Here is a 12,184-nt window from a genome sequence, read left to right as displayed (position 1 = left end):
CAGGCGGCGCCGGGCAAGGCGAGTGCGCCGGGCATTGTCCTCCGCCCGGGAAGGCGGCTCCTCCACAGGTTGCAGAGCACGGGGGGCAGAGGACCCGGAGAGAGCACTTTAGCTCAGGGGCTTTCTCTTGGGAGTCTCCAGGGTCCACTGCGACCCTGAGGGCAGATCCAAAGACTTCTTGAGTATAGCTCTCATTGGATCAAAGGACTTGGAGCTAGTTTTCATTTTCGAGAAATCCTTTAAAAAAGTCTGGAGGGGGGGGTTTCCCGGAAGATGGCGGATGGAGAAGCTGCTAGCCTCTGAGCTGCGAACACACTCCCCTGGAGACAATAGGATTTTCTGCCTTTAGCAGGCCAGCCAATAAGGTGTCCTTAGACACCAAGCAGGTGACTATAACTTAATTTGGGTTAAGAATTAGAGTAGGGAAAAAATTCTTTTTTCTTCCTTTTAATTTTCAAGCATACATCCTTCCCGCCACCCCCCCCCCCCCCATAAGCAGTCCCTGGGACCAGCTCCTAGCAGGATACCCCATACCACCAAACAGGGTTTTTTTTGTTTTTTTTTTTGAATTCACTGATACACATTTGGGAAGTTCCTTGCACTGCTCTTTAATTACAACTCTTCTTCTTATCTTCTCCCTTTTCTCTCTCTTATCTCTCTCTCTCTCTCTTTTTTTTTAATCTTGTCATACACTTCTTTCTTCTTTGCCTTTCTGAATTTGTGAATTACTTTGGGGAAGAAATCTGACTCAGAGTGGACTCTCTATGTGTGTATCTCTGCTCTAGTTCCCTTTCCCCTCTTGTTACCACTAGAATATACACTGGATAGTAGATTTGCATAACTGTCTATTCTTGCTATCCTCTCTTTCTTTTCTCTTTCTTCACTGGGATTTGGTTACTATTTTTTCATGGAATGGAGAAATTGTTTGGCTAACTGGTAATGATTAAACTACTTCAATACTTCCTTCAGTTGCTACTGTAATTCCTGAGGTTGGTGAGTGCAAGTGTAATAAAGGTATTTAGTACAGTGTTACTCGTACTCAAGACACAACAACTGAGGAACAACAGAGCATAAAAAAAAGAGAGAAACACATAAATAAAAAAATGGGTAGATTAAAAACAAATAAAACTGCTACCCCAATGAATGAAGACAAGAGCCCAGAAGAAACCACAAATCAGTCAGAAGTAACCATAGATAAGAAAAGTATGCAAGCAATAATAAACTTATTAATCACAGAAATGAAAACAACATTGGAGGAAAGGAATGGCAGTATTAGGGAAACAACAGTTGAGACCCCCAAGGAAAATACTGATTATCTTGAGGCAATTAGAGAACTGAAAGCTGAAATAGCTGTAATGAAGAAAGAAGCTGAGGCAAGGGAAAGCAGACTAACAGAAGCAGAAAACAGAATTAGTCAGACAGAGGATGAGTTAGAGAAAACTAAGAAAGAGGTGAAAGAGCTTAAAAAGAGATTGAGAGACACTGAAAACAACAACAGAGACATATGGGATGATATCAAAAGAAGTAATATTCGTATAATTGGCCTGCCAGAGGAAGAAAGAGAGGAAGGGGAAGCAAACATTCTAGAGGAAATAATACAAGAAAACTTCCCAGACCTGAATAACAGAAAGGATATCAAGGTTCAAGAGGCCCAGAAGTACCAAACAGGATCAACCCAGACCTGAAGACACCAAGACACATCATAGTCACAATGAGAAGAAGTAAGGATAAAGAAGGGATCCTAAAGGCTGCAAGAGAGAAAAAAAGTCACATACAGGGGAAAACCCATAAGATTATCTGCAGGTTTCTCCACTCAAACTCTAAAAGCCAGAAGGGAATGGCAAGATATCTATCGAGCCCTGAATGAAAAAGGGTTTCAACCAAGGATAATATATCCTGCTAGACTTTCATTCAAGCTAGATGGAGGGATCAAAACCTTCTTAGACAAACAACAGTTAAAGGAGGCAACCATCACCAAGCCGGCCCTGAAAGAGGTACTAAAAGACCTCTTATAAACGAGAACATCACTATAATACTTGCAATATATCAGAGTAAACAAATTTTTTTTAGAATAATGGCACTACAATACATTAAATCCATAATATCAAGAAATGTCAATGGCTTAAACTCACCCATCAAAAGGCACAGGGTGGGGGGATAGATCAGAAAACATAAACCAACCATATGCTGCTTGCAAGAATCCCATCTGTCACAACAAGATAAACACAGACTTAAAGTGAAAAGATGGAAAACTATCATACAGGCTAACGGTCCACAAAAAAGGGCAGGAACAGCCATTCTCATCTCAGACACGATAGATTTTAAATTAAATAAAGTAATAAAAGATAGGCAAGGACATTACATAATGATTAGATCAATCAGCCAAGAAGACTTAACAATTATTAACATCTATGCACCCAATGAGGGACCATCTAAATACATTAAGCATCTACTGAAAGAATTTCAAAAATACATCAATAGTAATACAATAATAGTGGGAGACTTCAATACCCCACTCTCACACTTAGACAGATCAACAAAGCAGAGAACCAATAAAGATACAAGAGAATTGAATGAAGAGATCGACAGACTAGACCTCTTGGACATTTTCAGACTCCTCCACCCCAAAAAACTGGAATACACCTTCTTTTCAAATCCACATAACACATACTCAAGGATAGACCACATGTTAGGCCACAAAGACAGCATCAATAGATTCAAGAGCATTGAAATCATCCCAAGTATCTTCTCAGACCACAGTGGAGTAAAACTAACATTTAACAACAAACGGAAAATTATTAAAAGACACAGAATTTGGAAACTAAACAACATGCTCCTTAAGAACCACTGGGTCAGAGACTCACTCAAACAGGAAATTCAAATGTTCCTGGAAACTAATGAAAATAAAGACACAACCTATCAAAATATTTGGGACACAGGTAAAGCAGTACTGAGAGGGAAACTTAAGCCATACAATCACATATTAAACACCAAGAAGAAGCCCAAATGGACGACCTTACTGCACACCTCAAGGACTTAGAGGAAGAGGAACAAAGGAACCCTAAAGCAACCAGAAGGACAGAAAACACTAAAGTTAGAGCAGAAATAAACAACATTGAAAATAAAAGAACCATACAAAAGATCAATGAAGCCAAATGTTGGTTCTTTGAAAGATTAAACAAAATTGACAAACCCCTAGCCAGACTCACCAAACAAAAAAGAGAGAAGACTCAAATTAATAGAATTGTAAACGATGCAGGAGATATCACAACTGACACCACAGAAATCCAGAGAATCCTGCGAAACTTCTATAAAGAACTATATGCCACCAAGCTAGAGAATCTGGAAGAAATGGAACAATTCCTAGAAACCTATGCACTTCCAAAACTGAACCAAGAAGAACTACAAAATCTAAATGCACCAATCACAGACAAAGAAATTGAAACCGTTATTAAGAATCTCCCCAACAACAAAAGTCCTGGACCAGATGGCTTCACAAACGAATTCTACAAAACTTTCAGGAAACAGTTAATACCCATACTTCTTAAGCTATTCCATAAGATTGAAGAAACAGGAATACTCCCTTCCACCTATTATGAAGCCAACATCACCCTGATACCAAAAGCTGATAGGGACAGAACAAAAAAGGAAATCTACAGACCAATATCTCTGATGAACATAGATGCCAAAATATTAAACAAGATCTTGGCCAAATGGATACAGCAACACATCAAAAAGATTGCTCATCATGACCAAGTGGGATTCATCCCAGGAATGCAAGGCTGGTTCAACATCCGTAAGTCAATCAATGTCATTCACCACATCAATAAAAGCAAAGCCCAAAACCATATGATTATCTCAATAGATGCAGAGAAAGCCTTTGACAAAATCCAACACCCATTCATGCTCAAAACTCTACAAAAATGGGAATAGATGGGAAATTCCTCAAGATAGTGGAGTCTATATATAGCAAACCTACAGCCAACATCATACTCAATAGACAGAAGCTGAAAGCATTACCCCTCAGATCGGGGACTAGACAGGGCTGTCCACTGTCACCGTTACTCTTCAACATAGTATTGGAAGTTCTTGCCATAGCAATCAGGCAAGAGAAAGTAATCAAAGGGATACAGATTGGAAGGGAAGAAGTCAAGCTCTCACTATTTGCAGATGATATGATAGTATACATAGAAAGACCTAAAGAATCCAGTAGAAAATTACTGGAAGTTATTAGGCAATATAGCAAGGTATTAGGCTACAAAATCAGTGTACAAAAATCAGTGGCATTTCTTTATGCAAACACTAAATCTGAAGAAGAAGACATCCAGAAATCACTCCCATGATTTACTGTTTCAGCAAAATCAATCAAATACCTAGGAATAAAGTTGACCAAAGAAGTGAAAGACTTGTATACTGAAAACTATGAGTCGCTACTCAAGGAGATAGAAACTGATACCAAGAAATGGAAAGATATCCCATGCTCATGGATTGGAAGAATAAATATCATCAAAATGAATATTCTCCCCAGAGCCATATACAAATTTAATGCAATACCCATCAAAGTTCCACCAAGCTTCTTTAAGAGAATAGAACAAACACTACAATCATTTATCTGGAACCTGAAAACACCTAGAATTGCCAAAACCGTCTTAAGGAAAAGAAACAGAAATGGAGGCATCACACTCCCAGACCTTAAACAATATTATAAAGCCATCATCATCAAAACAGCATGGTACTGGAACAAAAATAGGCACACAGACCAGTGGAACAGAATTGAAAGCCCAGAAGTAAATCCCAACACCTATGGGCATCTAATCTTTGATAAGGGGGCCCAAAGGATTAAATGGAAAAAGGAGGCTCTCTTCAATAAATGGTGCTGGGAAAACTGGGTTGAAACATGCAGAAGAATGAAATTGAACCACTTTATCTCACCAGAAACAAAAATCAACTCCAAATGGATCAAAGACCTAGATGTCAGACCAGAAACAATCAAATACTTAGAGGAAAACACTCGTAATACACTTTCCCACATACACCTCAAGGACATCTTTGATGAATCAAACCCAATTGCAAGGAAGACTAAAGCAGAAACAAACCAATGGGACTACATCAAATTGAAAAGCTTCTGCACATCCAAAGAAACTATTAAACAAACAGAGGGACCCCTCACAGAATGGGAGAAGATCTTCACATGCCAGACATCAGACAAGAAACTAATCACCAAAATATATAAAGAGCTCAGCAAACTTAGCCGCAAAAAAGCAAATGACCCCATCCAAAAATGGGCAGAGGAAATGAACAAAACATTCACCACAGAGAAGATGTAAAAGGCTAAAAAACATATGAAAAACTGCTCTAGGTCACTGATTGTCAGAGAAATGGAAATTAAGACAACACTAAGATATCACACCTCACTCCTGTAAGAATGACATACATCAAAAAGGACAGCAGCAACAAATGCTGGAGAGGATGTGGGAACAGAGGAACCCTTTTACATTGCTGGTGGGAATGTAAATTGGTACAGCCTCTGTGGAGAGCAGTCTGGAAAACTCTCACAAGGCTAGACATGGACCTTCCATATGACCCAGTAATTCCTCTCCTGGGGTTATACCCCAAGGACTCCATAACACCCAACCAAAAAGAGCTGTGCACTCCTATGTTCATAGCAGCACAACTCATAATAGCTAAAACCTGGAAGCAAGCCACGTGCCCAACAACAGATGAGTGGCTGAGAAAGCTGTGGTATATATACACAGTGGAATACTATGCAGCTATCAAGAACAATGAACCCACCTTCTCTGACCCATCTTGGACAGAGCTAGAAGGAATTATGTTAAGTGAGCTAAGTCAGAAAGATAAAGATGAGTATGGGATGATCCCACTCATCAACAGAAGCTGACTAAGAAGATCTGAAAGGGAAACTAAAAGCAGGACCTGATCAAATTGTAAATAGGGCCACAAAGTAAAAACCCAGTGGTGAGGGGTAGACATGTAGCTTCCTGGGCCAGTGGGGGGTGGGAGTGGGCGGGAGGGATGGGTCACAGTCCTTTGGTGGTGGGAACGGTGTTTATGTACACTCCTAGCAAAATGTAGACTTATAAATCAGTAGTTAATTAATATGAGAGGGGGAAATCAATTGTATGTCTCAAAGTTTCTCAAAAGACAAACTGAATCTTTTTAATATATAGGCTATGTATTTGATATGCGGACTCTCTCAAAAGCCTAGACCAAGTAGATTAGAAGCATCCAATAGCACAGCTATATACAAGATACTGGGTACTGTACAGCAAACCATAACAAAGGGACTTTTCAAAGTTAACCCAATTAACAAATAATGTGATGATAATATTAACTATCGATTGTCTTATTGAACCCTAAGACAGCAGGAACCTCACATCTTCACTATAGAGCCCCTACTTCCCCCAGTCCTGGAACCCTTGGATAGGGCCCACTTTCCCGTATGCGTCTCCCAATCCAAACCAAATAATATTGCATCTGCCGATCACAACCTAACTAAAGCAACGATTGCCACCTCAACATGCTTCACCTCAGACTGTATCCAGAGACTTCACGTGTGGAATGACAACCCTTCAACTTGATTACTCGGGTGAGACCTTTCCTTTTATAGTACACTCTAATTTCATCTCAGGTAGTTCACTTTCTAACAAAGTCCCATAATCTAGATATACACCAGTTTCTGTGAGAGAGAGCTTATGTGCACACGTATCCATAAACTACTGCAAAATATATACCTGAAAGCAGAAGTACACTAGTTTGCAGTGAGTACCTACTTAACACTTCCTCTCCACTATTCCAAGATTGGGATCCATGATTGCTCAGCAAATTGTTTGGCTTCATATGTTAACTCTCTTTTCAATCACCAGGTTCCAGATGCCACCAGGATGCTGGCTAGGCTTCCCTGGATTGAAGACCCCACCAATGTGTCTTGGAGCTCAGCTTCCCCAGAGACACACCTTACTAGGGAAAGAGAGAGGCAGACTGGGAGTATGGACCGACCAGTCAATGCCCATGTTCAGCGGGGAAGCAATTACAGAAGCCAGACCTTCTACCTTCTGCAACCCTCAACGACCCTGGGTCCATGCTCCCAGAGGGCTAGAGAATGGGAAAGCTACCATGGGAGGGGGTGGGTTATGGGGATTGGGTGGTGGGAATTGTGTGGAGTTGTACCCCTCCTACCTTATGTTTTTGTTCACTAATTCTTTCTTAAATAAAAAATTTTAAAAAAAAGAAAAATAACTAGAGGAGGTTGGGCAGTAGCGCAGCAGGTTAAGCGCAGGTGGTGCAAAGTGCAAAGATTGAAGTAAGGATTCAGGTTCCAGTACTGGGCTCCCCACCAGTTGCTTCACAACTGTGAAGTAGGTCTTTCTCATACCCTCTCTGTCTTCCCCTCTTCTCTCCATTTCTCTCTATCCTATCCAACAACAACTAATTTACCACTGGTGAAGCTTTCCTCCTGCAGGTGGGGACAGGGGCTTGAACCCAGGTCCTTGAGCAATGTAGTTTGTGTGCTTAACCAGGTGTGCCACCACCTGCACCCTCTACTATAACATTTTCATACTCATAATTTTCAGAAAAAGTGGAAGCAAACATAATATTCTTTAAACATATGTAGATTGTAGTATATTATTAAACTTGACTATTCCTCATCAGTTAAAAAAATGATTTATTGCTCAGTGACACTAGTAAATCTAAAAATCCCAAAGGCATTATGCCAAGCAAATAAAGACAGTTACAAAAGGTTATATACTGTGTGTTTCCATTTATATAATAGGCAAGGAACTTATAGTAGCAGAGACCAGATTAGTGCTTGCCAAGGGTTATAGGAGGGTTGTTCATTGAAAGGGAACACTTCAGTAACTTATGTCCAGCATATTTGGGCACAAATGAATTTTACTATAGTCTATACATGCGAATACTATCATAAAATATAGCTTAAATTATGAAAGAAAAGATGTACAAAAGAGGAACAGAAATAGTTTTACTGATAAATACTCTAAGTAAACCAAAGTAATCACATTTGATGTTTTGATAGTGTATATTATGTTTACACTTTACATATTTATTATTAAGGTTAGTATTACTTTTGTGATATGAAATTTTGTTTTAATTTATCTTTTTAACATTCAACTATAACTTTATTTATATCACTATGCTTAAGTTACATGGAAAAGACAACCAAGCAGGTCCTTCCCACTTCAGGAAAAGTTTCCAATCAATGCCAATTATGTGGTGATAAATAGCTAGGAATGCTGACATCTTTGTGTCAAGACTGACAAAGGAGAATGGGCTCTGGTGTTATGGTTCTCCAACAAGAATGTGGCATTAGGGCCAGCACAAGCCATACTAACATGGAACCTTTAGTGCTGGTCACAAATTTGGATCTCTCCTCAGAAACTAGCAAATCAAGTGAAATAACTGGGTTTTAAAAAGAACTTTAGGGAGTCGGGCTGTAGCGCAGCGGGTTAAGTGCAGGTGGCGCAAAGCACAAGGACCGGCATAAGGATCCTGGTTCGAACCCCGGCTCCCCACCTGTAGGGGAATTGCTTCACAGGCGGTGAAGCAGGTATGCAGGTGTCTATCTTTCTCTCCTCCTCTCTGTCTTCCCCTCCTCTCTCCATTTCTCTCTGTCCTATCCAACAATGACAACAACAATAATAACTACAATAAAACAATAAGGGCAACAAAAGGGAATAAATAAATAAAATAAATATTAAAAAAAAATTAAAATAATGCCTAAACAAGTTTAAAAAAATGCTCTTAACACATTTTCCTTTCAACACTTACATTAAAACACATCTTTTCATTCTAATAGCCCAGATTTCTTTTTAGCTTGCTTAGCCCACCATGTAGGTGCATGTAAGACTATCCTGCCTCAAGATGTAAACAGAGGGGGGAAAATTAGCAGCATCTGCATAATATTCTCTCTGCACACTTCTGTTGGATGGAAAATAGGAAACTCTTTAAGAAAGAAAGGAAGGAAGGTTCTATCTTAGATTCTCACAACTTCTTGTTCCACAGTTCATGAATCCGACTCTGATGCTAAGGTGGCAGTGTATGTAAGTCGATTTTTGTTTTCAGTGGAGACCTGGGAAAAGATGGAGCTGTATCTTTTTCTTCAAGAGTTATCAAATAGTACATGCTCCTCAAACCCCTCACTCTGTCCAACTAGAGCTCATTCCAAGATCACTTGGCCTTCCTTATAACGCTGGCTATCTTCGGTGGCAAATTCATAGATCCAACCCAGTTTGCTATTGTAGTTTTTGCAGCTCACATCTTGAACCATGTGGCTGCCAGTGAGCATGACCCAGTCTTGAACTTCACTATCCTGCAGGTCAACTACCTTGTTAAAAAGAAATGCTCGGCCAGTGGCGCCTGTGAACCACGTGGAAATGAGCTCTGAGTGGTTGGTCAGGATCATATGGCAGTTTGCACATGAATACAGACGGATACCACCAGTATGATTGAGGAAAATTCTGCCCATTTTTGTAGCTGAAGTTCTAAAAACCCCGAGTGGTTGTGAGACCCGCGGTCGAGACGACTCCTAGCTTCTGAGCCGGGATCTAGTTTTAATTTCTTAAATCTTTTCTTGATGAGTACTGCAGTGGGAGGAGAGTTGTGAATTGGAGTGATTTTGAAAGTGGTGAGGAACATTTTGAACTTGAAGTCATGGTAATGAATAACCATGTTTCTAACTGCCCACAGACACCCCATCACAGCGGGTACAGTTTATTCTTGGAACTGAGGATGATGATGAAGAACACATTCCTCATGACCTTTTCACTGAACTGGATGAGATTTGCTGGCGTGAAGGTGAGGATGCTGAGTGGCGAGAAACAGCCAGGTAAGGATTTTTGTCAAAGTATGAAGCTGTATTGAACATTTTTCATGGCATTAAGATATTTCATATGTTCCAGTTTTGAAACATCCCTGAGTGCTTCCTCCCTGAAATATCCCTGGAATAGCTCCTCTGTCTTAGGCATATCCTATATCAGGATATGGGTCAGAATGAAATCTGAAAGTAGTGATTATAGTAAATAGAACCAGCAACAGATGCACTCTTAAAGACAAACAGAATAATTTGTGTGTCATCAAAAAATGATAGAAATCTAAAAGCAATTTGTTCTTGTCTATTTAGCTGCTGACTTGTGCCCAAATTAGTGATATTATATAATTTTAGTGTATATGTTATAATGTGTTTCCAAGATATGTATACAATTAAACATAATGACTTTAATATGACCTCTGAAAATTTATTTTTTTATCATATGTAATTAATAATTCCATACTTAGTTGTAACTGATAGATTGATATAAAAGTAGTAAACTAAAATTTGCATTTACTTTTCATTTATTGCTGCTTACCATAGTCTACACATCTGAATACATCATAAAATGTAGCTTAAGTTATGAAGGAAAACTTGTGCAAAAGAGGAACAGAAATAGTTTTACTGATGAATGGTCTAAGTAATCCAAAATAATCACATTTGCTTTTGGATAGTGTATATTATGTTTACATTATACATATTTGTTATTTATATTAGCATTACTTCTTGTAATGCTAAATTTAGTTTTAATTTCTTAAATCTTTTCTTGATGAGTGCTGCAGTGGTAGGAGAGTTATTTAACACACATTTTATGGAGTATCTATTTGTCAAGTTCTTCATATGAACTAGCAACAACAAAAACAAATCTTAGAATTTGCCTTAAAAAACTGGTTTAGTGGTGGTCTTAGACATGTAGACAAAGTAGTAAATACTCTATAATTCTCTTGGTGATACAAATATGCCCAAGAAACTTGTGGGGACACCTATCATTTCACAGACTTTGATGCGACTACAAATCACCAGGGACCATATTGAAGTGTTGATTCAGTGGGCCTTAGACTAAGGTTGTTAAATCTTGCATTTTCCATAAGTTTCTAGGAATGAAAACACCAGTGTTTATGGGTTGAGAACCATACTTTGAATAGCAAAGGTCTAAAACATAAGGCACCATAAATTCTCTAATCAATTAGACTTAGACCAAATTAGCTTGGCAACCTAACAGAAAGTCCCAAAAGAAGACAGATTCAAAAGCCTAATTCTGGTTGGGTTCAACAAATGACACTCAATGCTTAAGTAGCTGGGAGAAAGTCTAAGATCACCAGATGGGTTCACTCATATGTGGAATCTAAAGACCTGATTTACATGAACTTGCAATCTGGTAGTTGTCTTTCATATCTTTTTTTAATTTTAATTTATTTATTTATAAAATGAAAACAGTGGAAAGACCATAGGATAAGAGGGGTACAATTCCCACCACCAGAGCTCCGTATCCCATCCCCTCCCCTGATGGCTTTCCTATATTTTAACCCGCTGGGAGTATGGACCCAGGGTCATTATGAAGGTGGAAGGTCTGGCTTTATTAATTACTTCCCTGCTGAACACAGGCATTGACAGGTTGATCCTTACTCTCAGCCTGTCTCTCTCTTTCCCCAGTGGGGCAGGGCTTTGAGGAACCAAAGCTCCAGGACACATTGGTGGGGTTGTCTGCCCAGGGAAGTCTGGTTGGCATCATAGTAGCATCTGGAACCTGATGGCTGAGTTAACATATAAAGCCATACAAATTGTTGATTAATCATGAACCTAAAGGCTAGAATATTGCAGATGAAGATTTGGAGTCTCTGTTTTGGAAATAGCTAGTAGGTCTATTTTAGGTATATTCCAAAAAGCCCATGACTTTGTTAGTTTTTGCCTAAGCCTGACATCTGATAAGCAGGTGGATACAAGTTACTGTCTGGGGAGATGATGTCATGGCTGGTAAAGGACTAGAAAGCTGGATCAGGGAAGAGAGTAGCTCCCACATATGGGGAAAGTGTATTAATATTGTTGACTGTAAACCCCGTTGATCTGATCTGTGGCTCATATTCAGCAAAGGAGCCTATGTAATCTCTGCATTGTATAGGTCTGATCTTGCAGTCTGTGGTCATGAGTAGAAACATTCCAAGTTGCACCAATTTCAGAACCCATCTTCCTCAGGTGGTAGATAGAATATGTTACCCAACCCCTTCAGAGGATGGAACATTCTTTACCATTATTGATCCACACTGAGGGCAAGGTCCTGCCTTGGGGTCTGCCAAAGGGGTCTTGATGGAGATGACCAGTGATAATGGAGAGAGTTATCTA

At 39.4% G+C, this 12,184-nt stretch overlaps 2 protein-coding genes across 8 annotated transcripts in view; one reads left to right on the top strand and one right to left on the bottom strand.

Annotated features, from left to right (window-relative positions):
• Positions 1-12,184, top strand: part of SLC4A10 (solute carrier family 4 member 10) — a 359,857-nt gene that overhangs the window by 171,616 nt on the left and 176,057 nt on the right. For all 7 annotated transcript variants that reach the window (XM_060177810.1, XM_060177808.1, XM_060177811.1 and 4 more), the window contains exon 4: positions 9,724-9,862. In XM_060177810.1, coding sequence (XP_060033793.1) covers positions 9,724-9,862 — 139 coding nt within the window. The remainder of the gene's footprint in view (positions 1-9,723; positions 9,863-12,184) is intronic.
• On the bottom strand, positions 8,885-9,574 carry LOC103114146 (protein yippee-like 5). Its single transcript, XM_016188447.2, has one exon. It carries the CDS (start codon positions 9,500-9,502, stop codon positions 9,194-9,196), a length of 309 nt encoding a protein of 102 aa, XP_016043933.1. The 5' UTR covers positions 9,503-9,574; the 3' UTR covers positions 8,885-9,193.

This window comes from Erinaceus europaeus, chromosome 18 (assembly GCF_950295315.1).
Source record: "Erinaceus europaeus chromosome 18, mEriEur2.1, whole genome shotgun sequence".
Classification (NCBI taxonomy): Eukaryota; Metazoa; Chordata; class Mammalia; order Eulipotyphla; family Erinaceidae; genus Erinaceus; species Erinaceus europaeus.
This window is presented reverse-complemented; position numbering and strand designations above follow the sequence as displayed.